This window comes from Trachurus trachurus (genome assembly GCF_905171665.1).
Source record: "Trachurus trachurus genome assembly, chromosome: 3".
NCBI lineage: Eukaryota > Metazoa > Chordata > Actinopteri > Carangiformes > Carangidae > Trachurus > Trachurus trachurus.
Window position 1 is genome coordinate 15,594,569 of NC_139893.1, and position 18,097 is coordinate 15,612,665.

General features: G+C 39.5%; 2 protein-coding genes across 2 annotated transcripts; both read right to left on the bottom strand.

The window, feature by feature from the left end:
- Nucleotides 1-3,043: 3,043 nt before the first annotated feature.
- On the bottom strand, nt 3,044-5,553 carry krtcap3 (keratinocyte associated protein 3; the record flags this gene model as incomplete). Its single annotated transcript, XM_083992593.1, has 6 exons — nt 5,435-5,553; nt 4,379-4,563; nt 3,913-3,972; nt 3,617-3,814; nt 3,345-3,479; nt 3,044-3,115 (listed from the first exon to the last, which is right to left on the bottom strand). Exons 1-6 carry the CDS (start codon nt 5,445-5,447, stop codon nt 3,044-3,046), a joined length of 663 nt encoding a protein of 220 aa, XP_083848719.1. The 5' UTR covers nt 5,448-5,553.
- A 211-nt stretch (nt 5,554-5,764) lies between these two features.
- On the bottom strand, nt 5,765-17,427 carry LOC310984188 (nuclear receptor-binding protein-like). Its single transcript, XM_083969337.1, has 18 exons — nt 17,254-17,427; nt 16,434-16,919; nt 15,868-15,990; nt 15,313-15,414; nt 15,080-15,169; nt 14,789-14,829; nt 14,579-14,673; nt 13,443-13,526; nt 13,162-13,220; nt 12,978-13,076; nt 12,725-12,857; nt 12,478-12,568; nt 12,273-12,323; nt 11,699-11,834; nt 11,446-11,499; nt 11,242-11,305; nt 8,608-8,663; nt 5,765-8,141 (listed from the first exon to the last, which is right to left on the bottom strand). Exons 2-18 carry the CDS (start codon nt 16,728-16,730, stop codon nt 8,082-8,084), a joined length of 1,635 nt encoding a protein of 544 aa, XP_083825463.1. The 5' UTR covers nt 16,731-16,919; nt 17,254-17,427; the 3' UTR covers nt 5,765-8,081.
- Nucleotides 17,428-18,097: the final 670 nt, after the last annotated feature.

Sequence of the window (18,097 nt, forward strand, 5' to 3'; positions counted from 1 at the left end):
CGTTGATAGCAGGTTAGCTAGCGTTAACGTTTCTAAACTGTTGACGTTTGACTGTCCACGTTTAACCTGTAACGTTCTACCGTTACAGGTCACACAGCCGTTAACGTAAACGTTCACGTTAGCTCTCCTCTGCTCGAACCCGGCCAGTTTTAGAAAACATAAATCTTTCTTAAAAAGCAGGTAATGAGGCGTCTTCGCTGCACCGAAGCGAGAACCACACACACATCATGACACACCAGGATCACGGAGGACGGAGCGTATCAATCTTCAGTACCGTGTGTGTGTGTGTGTGTGTGTGTGTTTGTCACCGCAGTGTCTTCATCCCAAAAGCAGCGCGCTGTTTGTATCGAAGTCCCCGGCTTGCGTGTGCCCATAATAATGAAATTACTAGACCAATTGTACACTTCCCATCTAACATTACAATTATAAATGCTTTACCTTGTGTGAAGATTAACGAGCGGTTCGTGGCGTGCGCTCCTCGGCTGCTCCACCGGCTCCGTTCACTGCAGCACTTGGCTTTTCCTCCACTGTTTGCAGCTGGGTCCGTGCAGCGTGCAGCCGACACATCGTGAACGCGGATTCTGCGTGGCCGCGCAGAGACACGAGAGAGCTGCACGATGAATGTTGTTGTAGACATACAGTGTACACTACAGCAATATTAATAGACGCATGTAATGGGTGGCTGCTGGTGGCTCTATTTTAATAAACGAGGCACGAACCAGAAGACAATTTTGCTTTTAATTAACGTTGCCATTTGTTGTCTTTAATGGACAACACAAAGCTTGAGTGGCATGGGAAACTGTGTGTGTGTCCTGGCTCGGTGCATGTGTTGACTATTAGTGTTTTTGATGGTAACTCCCTAATTAAAGGGGCTTACAGATAATTTATCTGTGAATAATAACTATACCTTGATTTGTCAGGCAAAACTGAAAAGAGGAAAACAATAGTTAAAATTATCAAACATCTTTATTAAAATTATACATCAAGTGTAGGTATATAGGTACAAAACCATAAAGCGGTGCTACATACACACAACTTTAACACAGGATCTATGGGAAAGATAAATTATGGCATTGGTTTTGTCCCATTAGGCCATCCTCCAAGACTGTAGTTTTACCTTGTTTTGAAAAAAACCACAAAAGTTTTCATTTGGCCATTATTCAGTGATATTATTAGTGATAAAAGTATACCTTTGTCAAATAAGTGACTTTGCTAATGTTAATTTAGATGTAAATTTTATAAAATAAAAATATCACAGTAAACTGGTTAATCAACTGCATTCTTCATATGCAATACTTTTATGGGACATTTATTTCTTTAGGCTACGACAAAATGTTCAGAAGAGCCAAATGACATGGCACTCAAACAGCTAAAAACCTTTAGTGTTTGACAATGCTAACTCTTCAATAAAATATCATGTTATATGACCTTGCTTGTGGTCTTTTTATTTCCCCTGACAACAATAAGCTTGTCTGCAATATCTTAACACACATTGATTTGCTCATAATCATCTTGGGGTTTCAAATGTGTATTTTAAGAGTCTGGGATGCAACATCAACCTCCTACGGACTGAAACGGCCACTCAGACTTGTTGTGGTTGTATCAGTCAACGCTATGTCAATATTTATCCCTTACAGTCTCAGGATTAGTACTGTGTGCTATGATTCCCTTCCGCACGATTTAGCACGGCACTAGATTAACTGTTTCATGGCTGATCTGATCTGATCCTCTATGTCGTTCAGTCATGGGGGGTCTACGCCAGCTGAGGCTGCTGGCCCACATACTGGTTTAACCTCTTAATATGACCCCACTCGACATTCACTCACAGTATACTGTACATGCAGAGGCATTCAGTCCATATAGTAGTGATGCTGCAGTTCAGTTTATTCTAAATTCACTAGGTTCAGACCAGATTTAAACATTCTTTTAACACTACACTGTTTCATAATCTAAATCTATTGTTGTCATTTTACCCCTGAATGTCTTTCTAGTGGCAAAAGCAACACAGAATGATGTAAAACCCTTTTAAAGATGTTGATCTAGTTAAGTTTATCAGTCCTAACTTTTCACATACCCTTTCAAACAGTTTGTATTTCTCTTTGAAGCATATTTTTATGAAAGTCAATAATTCTACAACAACCGCTGTCAAATAATAATGTGATCAGAAAAAAGTATTAAAAAAAATAAAAAATGAACAAAATCATATGAAGACAAAACATTTAGGCTAATGTTGCACAGTTGCAAGTTGTGTGTGACATAGTATTCATCTAGATTTTCCATGATGTAATGGAAACCAATCAACATGTCACCAACTGCAGTTTCCCTCACAGTTCTCTACTATTATAAGCCAATTTCAAAAAGTGCAATTTAGCATGTACAATTTAGTTTGAAAGCCAAATACTGCGTCTAAATAATATAAAAGGGAAAACTGTTATTTACACACTTAACATGACATGTCTCTGCATTACAATTTATCAATAAATTGACTATAAGCATAATTATTTGTATGTGTTAAACTTGTATGTTGAAAAACCTTGGTTTCAGTTGCAACTCAGTGCAATGGAGTTGTTTATAATTTGCACAAACAATGAAATACAATAAAACAATAAAATAGATTTTGCTGAAATGTGAGACGAGTTTACATTACAAGATAAAATAATCATAAATCAGCTAAAAACATTACATATTTTCAAAAAGGTATAAAAAAAAGCACTTCCTTCACGTATAGAGGATTCTTCATATTGAAAGACATAACCCAAACGGATACTGATACGACTGAAAGGCTTAGTAATAATCTTACTGTAGCTTCCAAACACACATTATGCACACTGAATCACAATATCTGCACAAAAGGAATGCGCCTAAAACATCTGTGAGTTTTGATGTCACTCTAAATTCATTTACTTACTGTATAGATTGCTAAGTCTCTTGAAAGTGATTCCACTCCTGTTCCACAGAGATTGCAAGGCAAAACCTGCCACTCTGAAATGCAGGTGCAGTGGTGCCTTTTGCAACTTAGCTATCCTTCCTGCTTCTTGTTCATTTAGGCTTCAAAGTTCACGCGCTTTCCAATCAGACGTCGGCTGTGGGGAGAGCACTCAGCCTCTTCCTCCAACTGGAAGAGTCAAGGAAAGGACAAGGAATGTATCAGTCTGTGCTATTATGAGCAAGTGAATGTGGGTGTTTGGGCTTTTGTCTTGACCTAGAGAAGAGTGAGTGGATGTCTGTGGATACGTTGTAAGAGTATACATGCACATCTGAGTCAGTCAGAAATTCAGATACACATCATAGTTACATCCCTCAAGCACACACACTCCCCTAAACACAAAGACACACACACACACCTGCTCTTTGATGTAGCTGTTCCCACAGGGCGCCAGTCCTCTAAGAGCCAATCCAATGACGAAGCACCAGACAGACAGTCCGACCTCAACCCCTGCCAGCACAGAACAAGGGATCCACAGCGCTAGGGTGGTGTCCTGCAAGATGGAAAGATTAATGATTAATGATGAAAGACAAGGAAATAAATTACCACCACAAGGTCAACTACTCCTCCTGTGATGTGAGGTCAATGGGTTGAGGGACAGGGAGAGGTAGAACTTTTTAAGAAACTCACGTAAATTCTTGTTGTATCAAACGGACACTGGACACCGATAGGTGACCGAGCATTGATGGGCACTAGTGTATCGTTGCATCCCTTCATCAAACCCTGTCCATTGTTGGCAACAGTAATACTAATGGCCAAGAGGACACCAGCGCAGCATGCTGCTGAGAGCAGGGCGTTCAGGAATGATGAAATTAAAAGTCCTATTTGCTGGAGAGACAGACACAACATCGTATAAAAACAGAAGCATTGGTAACCACTGAGCAGACACAATGAGTGGCTGAAGAGAGCAGAAATTCAGTTCTTACCAGTTTTACCACATGAAGGTTCCTCGACATCACAATAGCAATAATCCCAGTGGCAATGCTCTGTAAGATTCAAATGACAAGATGATTGTTCCAGTGGCACTGATTACATTTCCAAAGCTGTCTCTTTGACAAGTGCCTTTTAATATCTTGTAAGGAGTGAATTTCAAAGAAAGGTGACACCATCATCAACACCTACTGTAGCAGCTTATCTGTAACTCCTCACTGTAATGAGGTCTGCCCTAAAGCAACTAGCAACTGATGTGAAAAACCAGTTCTGCTTAATGGGCAAGTTTAGTCTTGGTTGTGGATAAAAATACACAACTGTTACTGAACTACAGGAGCACAGAGCAAGGACGATCAGATGAGTTTGTTTTATGAAACATACATTTGTCTGTTGGTGCATCCTCATCTGAACTGCAAAGATCACTTTAAACGTAGTGTTTATATCTAAACTATAGAGACTCACCAGCAGGCCAGAGGTGACAGAGATGATGTTGGCCACAGTATATTCAGTGGTGATTTGCTGGTCGGGTTTGGAAATGTGGCGGAGGACGCTGCCATGGACGATAGCTCCAAGAATGAAGTTAATGTGGCCGACCAGGATGAGAGTCAACCCCTTTTTCATTAGCCTCCCTGGCCCTTTCTCCTTATCTGGATGACAGACATACAGGAAATACTTAAAACATGCCTGATATGCATGATGTATGCATCACAACATATCTATAGCTATATATACAATGTTGTATGCAGAACAAAAACAGTCTCTGCTTACACAACAGTAGGCTACACATTGATTTAGCATTATGGCAGGCTGATAATGGTTTTCTAAGGATACTGATATTTGTTGTTTTTATTTTATTGAAACTGTATAGTTCCATAAAACTGACAATTCATTTGAGTTGTATAGTATTAACCTGTTAGCAGCAGTCTGTGGTGAGCAAACTAAATCACTACAAACATAACCATTTCCACACTACACTTTCTTGTTACTTCTTGGCCAACACCTACACCTGCCATATCACCTGGTGTATGTGCAATAAATTGATATTAGCTCATATCAGCCTGGCTTATTTATCCATCCAGCTCTATTGTGTGTGTCTGTTGCAGTGTGACGTTAAAAAACCAACTGGATTAGATTCTTAAGAACTTAATCCCCGACATAACATTTATCATACACAGGCATAGCTACATTTAAGAGGCTACAGTTACAGCATTTGCATACAAAAGCTACACTTAAGGAAGGGGGAGGTATTTGTGGGCATGAGTGCCTCTTTCAAATCGAACTGCTTTAGTCCGAGTTTGTCAAATCGTTAATTTCTCATAAACCAGAATAACCTGTGTATGTTATGCGCGCATTTATAATAACCTGTGTTGAGTTTTTAAAGTGAAACCGTGCCATCCTACCTGCAGGCCTGTGGTCAGTTACACCCGTGGAGGGGAAAAACTAGGTCGAGTATTTGAGCTTTGACATTTTGTTATAGGAGCTGTTCAGCAGTTAGATATAAACCAAACGTTCACTCACCAAACGTGCACATCTCTCCTCCGACTGATGTTTCCTTCGCTTTGAATGAAAATCCGTGTTTGTCGACAACAACAGAGGACGAAACTTCAGACCTCACTCACGTCGCTCTGTCCACTTCCTGTACGACGTCACCAAACTCACCTGCAAATTACCTGCAGCCTGCTGGACGCTGAGGGGCGCAGCAGACATCTGAGACGTTTAATAAGTTTATCCCCCCACCCCCTGAATGAGTTTTATGAAGAGAAAAAAGTCAAGCGTTTCACACATTTATTAGAAAGAGCAGTCTTACTTTGTATTGTTTTGTTGTTGTTGTTTTAAAAGATACTCGTTTAAAGACACTGATGTAATTTACAAAATATAAGAATATCAATATACAACCTGGAGAAACAGGCTAAAGCTGTCCATCATGTATGATTATATAATAACCAACACCACTAATCTGAGTGGAAAAGATGAGACAGTGACGAGGAGAATGAGAGATAGAGAGAAGGATCAGTATGAAGCTGCTAGGCTAAACACTTTTTTTTTTCTTTTTACAACTTTTTTTGTACAAGGAGTGCTGCATTTACATTCCACCAGCTAATTTAAGAGCATATAACATAAGTAAACAATGCATTCAAATGCACTACAGCAAAATATGCAGATTTGAGGATGGTAGTTGTCTGTGTACATCTTAACTAGAATTAGCAACAGCAAAGTTGTAGAAGATATGGTCAGAGTCTCCCCTTCCAGTATTGAATCATGGCCAGAGGCCTTTTTTGTGGAGCACTATTATGTCAAAGTGAAGTTGATCTTCACCTTGCCATTTTATTCCATCAGAAATTTGCGTCAAATAAATTTAGTCATAAAACGTATTAGTTACCAAATTTGAGGAACAAATGTTTTGTTCACCAGAAGGGGACTAATGGACATGCATACAAACAACCCAAAATTACAATGCCCTCCCTGGCTGTCTCTGGTGGGGAAAAAAAAACTTGTCAAGTGATTCAGATCATCAGATTAATTTGATCTCATTAGTGAAGTTTGCAATTAAACAGTAGAAATGAACTGCTGGAATTGAACTGGGCAGAGTGTTTGTAAGACAAAATACAACATAAAATATAATACTCTATAAAGAAAATACAAGAGAAAGGCAAGTTATTGTATGCAATAATATTCAAACTAAATATATTTATAATCTTACATTTCCATCCGTCCTGCCAGTTCAAAGTATTGATTTATGTGATCTTTAGTACTACCTGTAGTCCACAAAATGTTCTGAGCCAAACTGTCACAAAGAGACCACAGGCAACTCCCTGATTTCAATGCAAGTCTTAACAACACCTGCATGACGTGTAATGTTTTATTCAAGTTTAGAAGCTTTGGCAAACCTGTGCAGGATAATTTCAATCCACTAGTACCCAATTTCATCAAATGGTCTGTTATCAAATTAAGATAAAGTAACAGAAAAAAAAGTAGAGAAGTTCTGTATTGGCTCAGATTCTCCACAACTTGGTCTCCATTTAAAACAAAAGTTGACAAAAGGGAAAATAAGTAAAGAAAAACACCCGATATACAGTAACTGTAACATAAATAAAACATGAAATTCTCACACAGATGTGTCAGTAAAGGGCTATGTCATCTTTCTACAGCATATGGCAGCTGAGTTCACTACACAAGTCTCACATGAATGATTTTTAAAGGCAGAGTAGCCATGTGTGAACCCAACAAGCAGCAAATGGTAAAACAATCAATAAAATAAGAAAAACAATTGAAAAAAAGAGAACTATAGGGCATGTGCATAGGCCCACAATAAGACAAATAGTAAAGCAAAATATAAAAACAAACACACAAATGGAAATTCAGTAACACCGAGTTCACAGTACCTCATAGTGACCATCTTCCAGAGAGAATTGGCAAGATGCCCCATCAAAATGTTAAATGCAATGATGCACATACATTTAGTTGGGTATCTCTTTAACAAATGATAACCAATGGATATTTATACAATTTAAAATATAAGTTTGAATTTTCCCTCTTTGGAGTACTCAAACTACTACTATATACTATATTTAATCTGAGAAGTGATAAAAAAAACAAAAAAAAAAACATCCCAGATAAATCCCACGAATTGGCAATTAATTTGCAAAACTTTCTTTGGGTGCTAAATTGTTCCTCCTTTCTAGGGGAGTAATAGTTTTGCTGGTACTCAAAGGAGCATGTCCAACTAGTAAAATCTAATACAAGAGTTGAGAGAGGTGAGTTAGTACGCCATTTGACTCAAGTAAAGCCCTGAAAGATGATTTAGATTGCTTCATACCAGGACACAGACCAGCTTGGCAATTCATAACGTCAACACTGCACACTAAAATACAACTCTGCTCGACAGAAAAACTGTGTTATCATAAAGCTGAAAGTCAGGTGCCTCTTTTTAAATGCAAAACTGGCTTTATATTAAAGCTTTGATGTGCTTTTAGGAAGTTTTAGTCCCTGATCCCAAGGCTTTTGGTCACATTGCTGCCTACAGCATTGTATAACGGATTTTAAAAAAAAAAGAAAAAAAGAAAAAAACACTAAAATGAAGTCACGTGTTGAGTAATCAAAAATAAAATGTGTAACAGGTTTGACAGAGTGTATTCATGAGGAGATGTGGTTGATGAAATCATTGCTATTGAAGAGCTTGGCTGAAAGTTTCTTCCAGTAGGCCGGCTATCTTGTTTTGGTCCAACTGTGAACACAAACACAAACAATTCAAGACAGTACAAAGATAAACTGGTCTGCCAGATGCTGGAGATAAATCCCAACATTATAGATAAAGCACTGACAGACACTCCTGAGTCAATACAACAGGCACAAAGCTGTTTTATGTATGTCCATTAAGAGGATGGAGTCATTATCACAGTCCACATATCCTGTCATCTGCAGAGAAATCAAGTGACTACACAACATAAGAGTGGGTTTGTGCGCACGTGTGAGTAAGTGGGCACCAGTACATACAGTAGATAACAGTGTGCATAAAGCTCTTTAAGGGAAAGTGTCTATGAGTGGGAGAGTATGTAGGAGTATCAAGGGTCCCTGCACCTTTCACAATCACCTGCATTTTCCAACACTTGTCAGAAATAGCACATTCGCCTACAGTGTGGACCACAAAAACACAAACACATACACAGTGAATGTGAATCTCTCCAACCCACCTCACTGATTAAGCCCAGCTGCACCAGCTCTCCAGCCAACTCTTGAGCATTCTCCTCTGAAACACACACAAGTACAGATAGTAAGAGTAATTCATAATGTCACCCCCACATCAATTCTACCAGGCAGCACCCATCATTTCTCGTGAAGTTATGCAAATACTATAACACATGCAAAGCTGCACCTGGATAAAGGTCAGGCTCAGGGTAAATACCACGTTCACAATGTCGTCCAGATGCAGCTTTCAAATCCAAATCCCACCTCAAACACAATAGAAACCAAACCAGCAAAGAGCATCTACAGCTGTTGCTGTCTGCACCTGTGAAGCCATTTTGTTGTTTCATAATCCCATTCTTTGTATTCCCGTGGACATCTAGCAAAGCAGTCATTAAGTGACATCCAGTACAGCTGAGAAAGGACAGAATACAGACTCATCAGGCAGGAAAATCAAAAAGCCAACATGTTTCAACCAGCATGATCTTCACTGGGACATGATATGTTAAAACATGTTAGTTGTTCAGATATTCTTCTCTAGTCTTACTATTGAAGGCTTATCCACTTAATGGACACATTCTTGTCCTTTCCTCTACTTTAGAGTGTCCATAACTTTTATTCTGGCCTAATATTTCTATACTTTCTCCACTGTTCTATTGAATATTTTATTTGTCCTAAACACAAAATGTACCTTCAGCCTGGAAAAAGTTTTCAAAAAACTTATCATACAACAATCATATAGCAGCAAATACAATTTATCTTGGGAAAAAAAACCAATGATAAATATTAAGATTTCACTAATGTCAACAATTTATGTTGCAATGCATCTATACAACTTTTTGGTTGAGGGAAAGTTAACAGACAAAAGTGTACGACTACAAGTGAACTACAAAAAGCCATAAACACAGGTGTGACCAAAATATATGCAAGGTTACTCAAAATAAAGAAATATAAAAGAAAACTAACATAAAAATACATTTAATAGATTTTACTTGCCAAAACCTTGGGAGAAAACATTTAAAAGAAACCAGATCTGATTTTCTGGTATAAACTCTTCCACAAATTCTACTTTGTGCTAAAGTCTTGAAGAAAAACAAACTGTATATAATCGCTTAAATCCCTGAGCTGTATTTGTTGTTAAAGTGTAGTATTTTATTTTAATGAATGAGATTCTTATTGTTACTTTAGTTAACATAGCAAACTGGGACATTCTTTTCCTGTACCTTGTGAGCAGCAGTTGTCAGGGTCTGCTGATTTTTAATAACCTGGCTGTCAATTTACAACTGAACAAGGCATGTAGCTGGAACAAGATAAACAAGTGTAAGAGATGGAACATCCAGCAACTCTGACAGTAACAAAACCGATACAAGCAGTCGACAGCTACATACCAAGGGGAATGATACTGGAGCAGAGGGAGGTAGTTCCCTGCTGATTTGTATCTATTTAGTTTTGATAATAAAAAACATGCCTCTAATGTGAATGCACTGAAAAGGATGTAGATGAATCACAGAGGCCAGTGAGGTGAGATTGAAGTAAGTTAGTTAGCTAGTGACACTGCAGTGTGACTTTGGACTTGGGTGTGTTGATAAGGAGCTTTGGAGGGACTATACCCTGATATCAGTAGGAGGGGCTGTGAAGAAAGAGGACAGGGTGTGTCTATGAGAATTATTAGTGTATGTTCAAAAGGAGGAAGAAATTTATGTGAAATGGTAAAAAAGAGCAAAAGAAAGTCCTGTGAAAGTGTGTAGGAATTTGATAGAGACAGTTTGTGTGTGTGTGTGTGTGTGTGTGTGTGTGTGTGTGTGTGTGTGTGTGTGTGTGTGTGTGTGTGAGGGTGAGTGTGTGTGTGTGTGTGTGAATAAGAGACAGGGAGATGACTGCCTGGGAAAAGATGGTCAGTTCTTGACACGGGAGGTGACAGCTGTCAGCTGCAGCCTCTCACAGGCCTGGCATTCCCCACACGCCTGCAACCGTATACATGCCTACCATACCTGTGTACATGAGCAGTTTGGATCATACTGCCTGCATTATTCTGTTATTTTGACCACTGTAGCAGTTGTGCTCTGTGTTATGTTCTCATTTGCCTTCCTTTGGTCTTGCTTGTGGCAAAACAGTGAGATGAAAATACTAAAATATTGATGTACAATTCTTGAACAAATAAGTAAAGATAAAAGAATCAGGATTTGTTAGGATGACTCCCTGTTGTTTTATAAGAAACATAAAAAAAACAGATTTGAATAGTTATTATAGCCATTAGCAATTCAAGTATTCAAACCAAATAAATTTGTCCAAAATAGAGGTGCAAGGTTTTCATAACACATAAGCAACAGTCTGTCTCCCTGCCTAAAATAGTCTTGCATGCTGCATATTGTGACGCCATCTGAGTTTCAAGCTCACTCTGGAATCTCACTCTCACTTTCCCATACAACTCAGTCCATACATGTGAAGATATACTGTGTCTGAAACCTGGGAGTAAAATCTGGGAGTGCAGTGGGCTGAGCTCTGCAGTGACTGGTCTGATGATAGAATTAGATGCACCTAATCGTGTGATTCTATCATCAAACCAAAACACAAACTGTAAGACTAAACCATAGACAAACTGGCCACAATTCATGGAAACAAAATGAAAAGATTGTTCTTACGAGGTAACATGTCACAGCTTAGATGTCTATTCAGTTTATCCTCCAACTTCAGCAGTAACGTCAGCTAAGAGAAGAGAAACAATTACGATTTACATCCTTACAACTAGGGAATAAATTGTTAGTATAATATCATGTTTGTTAATTTATTAAACAATAAATGATCACATGAAATGACAATTTGTAAATGTTATTACAGAGACTCACATGAATCTTTGCTCCATCCTCAACAGGTTCAGCATTACACTGCATATGAATAACCTGCAGAAATATGGAAATCTGAATATGAATGGTTTCTGTAAAAAGTCAGTGTTGGTAAATTGTCAGAATAATGCTTTACACAAATATGCAGCCACGTGTATCCTGACTCAGGAAACTTCAGCAACAAGATTACTTGTGAAATGTCACCATTGTGACTCCATTTTCTTTGTTCACATGCAGTATGATCTATTGTACGCACCCGCCGTGTCTCGAGCTCAGTAGGCTCAGGGGTGGGGGATTTGACCAAGGGGATGACAACGGGAGATTTAACCGTCTCCTGCTGAGGCTGCTGAGGACAGGGCAGCCCGAACGCTGTCATTGGATAAATACCATTCCTGACCCAGGGAGGGATGGGGACAAAGAAAAGGGAAATTGGGGAAAACGTGGCAGATAAAAGCATGAGGAAAAGAATGGAGCTGAAAAAGGACTGCAAGTCTAACAAAGTAATGATGAATTAATAGTAGATTAAGAGGATATTAAAGATAGGAGGGGGACAGTGATAGAAAACTGGGTATTTCAGTGTTGTGCTCTCAAATTAAACTGAAATATACACAGCAGAACATGTATGTGATTCAAGTTTTACAGAAATTATTTTTGCCTAAAATTCCATATGTTCATGCAACCAGGACATAACGATTTGATTCAGGAAGAGACACACAGATAGTCACATAGTCCACTACTGCCCCTCTGTGGACAGATAGTGTTGTTGCATCTTTAGTGCTTAATAAAATCAAAAAGTGCACATTGACAACTGAGCTTGATTTGCTTCTCACCTCACATCCTCCAGGAATTTATCAAGCTCCAAAGCAGGAAACTGTGAAAGCCTTCAGAGAGGACAAGAAAAAAAAAAAAAAAACTTAATTGCACTGTTTTTGAATGCAAATATATGAAAGGAATAACATTAATTCTGTTGTTTTTTGCCTGCTGTATCTGTGCAGACCATCACTGCCTGGTGGATATTTGGTTTGAGTCCCTTACTTAAGCTGAACATCCTCCTTTGTCTCAGCGATGACCAGGTTGGGGTCCAGGTTCTTGGTTATCTCCTCCAGGGCGTTTTCGGCAATCATGTCTGGGAATTTAGAAATCCTTTAAGAATAACTTAATAAAACAGACTTTTAAGATAAATATCTTAAAACTTGATGATGGACAAAGTAATAAAAAAAAAATGGAAGCACAACAAAATCGACAATGTCTTTGTATTTATGTGTGTGTGTTGAAGACTCACGCTGGTGGCTGACGATACAATGTGCAGCTAGCAGTTTTAACTGTGGTACTTCAAACAGAGCTTGGTTAAACAGCAGCTCTCTGGCTGTGGGCCGTGTACTGGGATCACAGTTGAGGCACGTCTGTATTAACTCCTACAAACACAAACATCTGTGTCAAAATGATAGTTGAAAAAAAACGTTTCAAAGATAAATTAAGTATGATGTTAAAAATAAATAAATGCAAACACACACACTCCAGTCCCTGTATCTCACCCTCTGCAGTGGGTCCTCCAGTAACTGTATTTCATTATTTATGGCCTCCTGAGAAACGTTCGAGGACTCTCCATTCCCCTGGATCTCCAGGAGTGCCATCTGCAACACAGCAACAAACACGGTGACATGTTGTTTTGAGAGAGGGCCCAGGCCATTACATCATGTTTCATTTGTCTCATCTCACCTCTAATGCACACATGCCGAATGAGTAGATATCTACGGCCGTGGTGACATCCTCAACATCTTCAAAAGACATGAAGAATATCATTTCAATATCATGAATTATTTTGTAAGATACGTTATAATTTTAATGACTTAAGTTCAGAAAGTGCCTCTTCCTAAAAAACTGAGCTTACTTTAAAATATAATCCTATGTGTATCATCCAGTTTACTCTGGAGGTCAGGAAACTACCAATATCACTATCAATAGAAATAACTAAAAAGTCTGATGTTGGTCATGACTACCTCCATATTCTGGTGCAAAGAAGTGCATGTTTTTTGGTTCCTCCCGACAAGTCTTCACATGGTTGTTAATGGTGTCTGGAGCAACTGCAGATGAGACAAGGACACAGATGGAGGATGTAGAAGTAGGATGGTGAGAGAAGCAGTACCAAAAACAAAAAGTCCGAACAAGACAAGGACGAAATTATGTGGTGCTGAAGGACCAATTAATACTACATTTACATTAAAGGGATAGTTCAACATTTTGGCAAATTGGCCCATTGCCATAATCCCTATAGTTTTAGGAGTAGGTTCGTTACCTTTATTTGTCGGTGCGAGTTATTTTTAACGGAACGTTACGAAGGAGTTGTTTTCGAGGCAAATGCAGAGACTGCTTGCCAAAAAACTGCCCCCGATGGGAACGCGCATCAGCAGTTTTGCATGAATCTACCTCGAAAACAACTCCGTCCGGTTCCATTATTATCACATAGCGTTGTGAATGTACAGGTCAGAACTTGTCCACGAGAGCGTTTTGGAGTTGTTGGATTGTGTATTTGTTTATTGAGTTTGATGAGGGAAACAAAGAAATCCCATGAGCCTCCGTAACGTAGCTCTGAGCAGCTTGCAGCTCTGCTCCACCGTTCTAAAAATAGCTTGCACTGACAATTAAAGGTAACAAACCTACTCCTAAAACTATAGGGATTATGGCAATGGGCCATTTGCCAAAATGTTGAACTATTCCTTTAAGCAAATCATCATGGATGTTTGGAAGCTGCTTTTCAGAGTTTATGGAGTGCAAGAGAAGAGATAAGACTAAAGTGCACAGATGCTGTTGTGACCACACTTGTGTGACAGCAGCCCTCTGTATACACAACAGTGATTTTCTAAACCACATAACACACGCCTGCTTTCTTTCCATCTTATGCAACGTACAGGTACAAGACAAAAGCCGTATTTTTATGATTTTTGTCACATGGGAAGTGTTGACTGTTGAGTTCAAGTGCCATCCAGCCCTGGCACTGTGGGGTCATGGGACTTTAATGTACAGTTATGTGGGATTTGCAGCCTTTAGATCCATAATTCAGCATCATTTGACTCCATCACCAGGGCTCCAGCTCCACTACCTAACACAGTGGGAGGAAACAAGCGTAATTCTATACCTGAGCCGATCTTGATGAGCCCGTTGTGCTGAATGAAGATGGTGTCACAGGTCAGGTTGCCATGGATGATCGGTGGGTCACAAGAGTGGAGATAACTGCTCAATAGGAGAAAAAAAATCATTCAAATTACATAATAAGGTGTCTGGATTGTTTTTCCATGTACTGTGTGTAAATTTTCCCTGAGAGCGTCTGAGAAAAAGGGAGACCAACCTGAGAGCAGAAAGGATCTGTGTGCACCATCTCTTCCAAGCCTGGAGGACCACACATCTTATTAAAGCACTTCCTTGATTAACTATGGGTTGCATTATATCAGGGGGGCCAGAGGGACACAGGACATTTGCAAATGCATTCATTTTGCTTACAAATATCTTAACCCCAGTTTATTTATTTACCAGACTATTGAAACTGTAGAACACTTTACTAAACACATCATACAAGGTTAATTTAAAAAACAAAACATAACCCCTTGTTCTATTAAAAATGCATTTACACAGTTATTACCTTTTCATTCATGCTTTTGTGATTCTTCTTTGTCTTCTTTAGGAACTGCTTCAAACTTCCTGATGACATATATTCAGTGATGAAAATCACCTGAAGGAAAGAGTAAAAAAAAAAGAAGATAAGAATATATAAACATGAGATAAAAGACAATGATCACATTAGGATTACAAGAGAATATGTGTAGCATACAGGTGAAAGATTCAATAATGTCTCACAAAAGGCCTGAGACTCACCCTGGCCCGGTTTTCCTTTGTGTCGGCCCAGTACTTGTGAAACTTGACAATATTTGCATGTTCCAAATGGATCAGGTTATCAAATACAGCCTTCACTTTCTCCTGAACACAAGCAAAAAAAAAAAAAAAAAAAAAGTGATGTCAAAGGACAGGGTGGATTTCAATTCATAGATGTATATTGAGATTTCCAGCCATTATATCCAAGTTTCCAACTGAGCCAAACCTGTATGTACCCAATGCAAATAATCATAATTATTTTTCATTAAACGTTACATGACAGATCCATAATGGAGTAGAGCACACTTGGACTGGTTTGCCCACATTGTATTAACCCTGCACTACATCATTTTCACAACTTTGAATCTTTATGTTATTTTCTTATCCTGTGCATGAACCTCCGAGACACAAAAAGAGCCATGAAAATAAAACCAGCCCTTTGTTCTTTTTCTCTTCTTTACACTTAGTTGACCGAACCTGAGATGTCACTAACTGTACCAGCCGGGACACCATGTTCCCCAAATGTGGTTATTTCCAACTCTCTAACACAAGCCTCACCTCCAGCAATTTGAAGTTCTTCCTCTCTGAGATCATAACTTCGTTCCAAACAACCTCCACCCCTTCCTCCGTGTCCATAGCCAAGTACGCAGCATCTATGCCAGGGACATTACGCTGATTCACCTACATTTGAAAGGACCAGAAAAAAAATGGTGTATGAGATCATATATTGTGGGATGAAACACAGCTTGTTGTGATGTTACTTAATACTTATAATAGTGTCACTAACTTTAAAAAGGGGGATATTAACAAAAGAAAATAATACTGTTATAGAAAATACTCTAATGGTTTGACTCAGTCTTGATACTGGTTGATAAAAACTCTTACATGTAATAGAATATCTTATTCTTACTACTCCAAAAGTATATGGTGTGTAAGAAAAACACAATGATGGCCCAAGATCATTGCATCCATCGTTCAAAAGAACCAGGCTTATCGACACTTATCTAAATACTCAAAAGTCAAGTTATTGTCAGGAGAAATACTTTGTCTCACAAAATAATTAGTAGCTTAATGATGGTTAGGACAGTTCAACCTTCATCCAACAGCTTCTTGAGCCTCTTTACCTCCTCTCTGCGTTTCTGCCAGCGACCACAGGGACTCTCCTCCAGGATCTCTGACTCGTCTTCACTTTCATCCTCATCCTCCGTCGTTGTTGTTGTTGCTGCTGTTGCTGTTGTTGCTGCTGTTGGGGCAGGGGGCTGCACGCAGGCCACAGGTGTAGACCCAGATGACCCTCCTCCTTGTACCTGTTGACTGTTACCGCCGGACATGTGTCCTGTTGTTGCTGTTGTGACCTCTGCTGTGTTACTACTACTACTACTCTCTGCAGGTGGAGCTTCTCTGTCCTCCGTCTCAAACATCCTGACAACTTGGTGCTGCAGCTGACTTCCTCCTTTCCTTCTCCTCTTGGCTCCTGTTCCCGAGCTGCAACAAGCAAGGAAGCCACTTTTCTGTCTTGCCCCCCCGGCCTTCCTCTGTTAGAGCTGGTCACATATCCCCTCCTCTTCTTTTACTTGTCTTTCAACGCGGTGGAGCTCAGGGAGGGAGGACTGTAAACACATGACACATGTTATGGAGGGCTTGTTTCACAGAGCTACTGCTGCTGAGCTGCTGCTGCTGCCACCTTTGGCAACAACGTAACAAGTTATCTTTCCGCCTACGTTAGTTCACTTCAGAGAGACTCTTTCTGACCTATGTTTCATTTGTAGTCAAGCCTGTAAAGACAACTAGCTGCTACTGAGACACAACACTAACAGTGAAGTCAGTCAAACTAACCAACCAACCTATCGTAGCTAACTTTCCTCAGCTAGCAAGCACTAGGGAAGGTAAATAAATAAATACCTGACTCAAACTTAAGTTGCAACATGTGAAAAAAAATCTTACCGTGGCACAGAAAACTACCAGTGAACAAAATCCTCTCGGTTACATAGTGATGAAAAGGCAGTAAAACGAGACGCCTTTACTGGAAAAATGCTAGTTCGTCATAAAAATTTGTTGATGGGGTTTCAAGTCCCTTTCTCCTCCTGGCAGAGGTGGGAGGGGCGGGCACAACTTGGGGAGCGCTTGTTTGCGCGGAGAAAACGCAGTGGTGTAAGTTACTGCGAAAACATGAAAATAAGTACAACGCATGGGGGTGAACGGCAAAGATTACACTCAGTACAACGTTAAAATATTAGCATGTACTCACAAATATGGTTTTATTTCACAAACTTTAACGTTCTTTCTAATCCGTTCAGCCCCAACGCCCCCACGACGGACTGTGCGTTTGTTTCATTTACAGCTCAGCCGCGGTAAAATAACGTGTTTCGGACACTTGTGTATTCTTCCGCTACAAGTTGGCCTACTAAGTCAATTAAAACCAACGAAGGCTTAAAAACATTCAGGGTTTTCTGTCCAAGACTATTAACTGTAGTTTTAGTTGTTTAAAGGCACAGTTACCGACTAGATGTCCATGCGTTAGCTCAAATCAAGCGCACTCAAATCTGGTTGTGATAGAGGGCAGCGCAAGACCAGTCAAGATAGTTCACCCCTCCGTGGCCAGTGTGTGGGCATTGGTGCGCGGAAGGGCCGTGTACATTGGAGCTATGTAAACGCGTGTTTATATCTCACATATCGATTTCAAAAAACTGTTAAAGATGTGTATTTGATGTTGTTTGGATGTATTGACAACACATTTTCTCAAAAAAGCGAGTTTAGCCCAGCAGTTCAATCTCAACGGCGGTTTAAG

What these genes read in the sequence shown, in the direction of transcription:
- LOC310984188 (XM_083969337.1), bottom strand. Translation starts at nt 16,730, where the DNA reads ATGTTTGAGACGGAGGACAGAGAAGCTCCACCTGCAGAGAGTAGTAGT. An exon ending in ACAAAAGCATGAATGAAAAG is followed by an intron (nt 14,830 to 15,079) that starts GTAATAACTGTG and finishes GTGGTCCTCCAG; the next exon opens with GCTTGGAAGAGATGGTGCAC. An exon ending in AAGGAGGATGTTCAGCTTAA is followed by an intron (nt 12,324 to 12,477) that starts GTAAGGGACTCA and finishes TCCTCTCTGAAG; the next exon opens with GCTTTCACAGTTTCCTGCTT.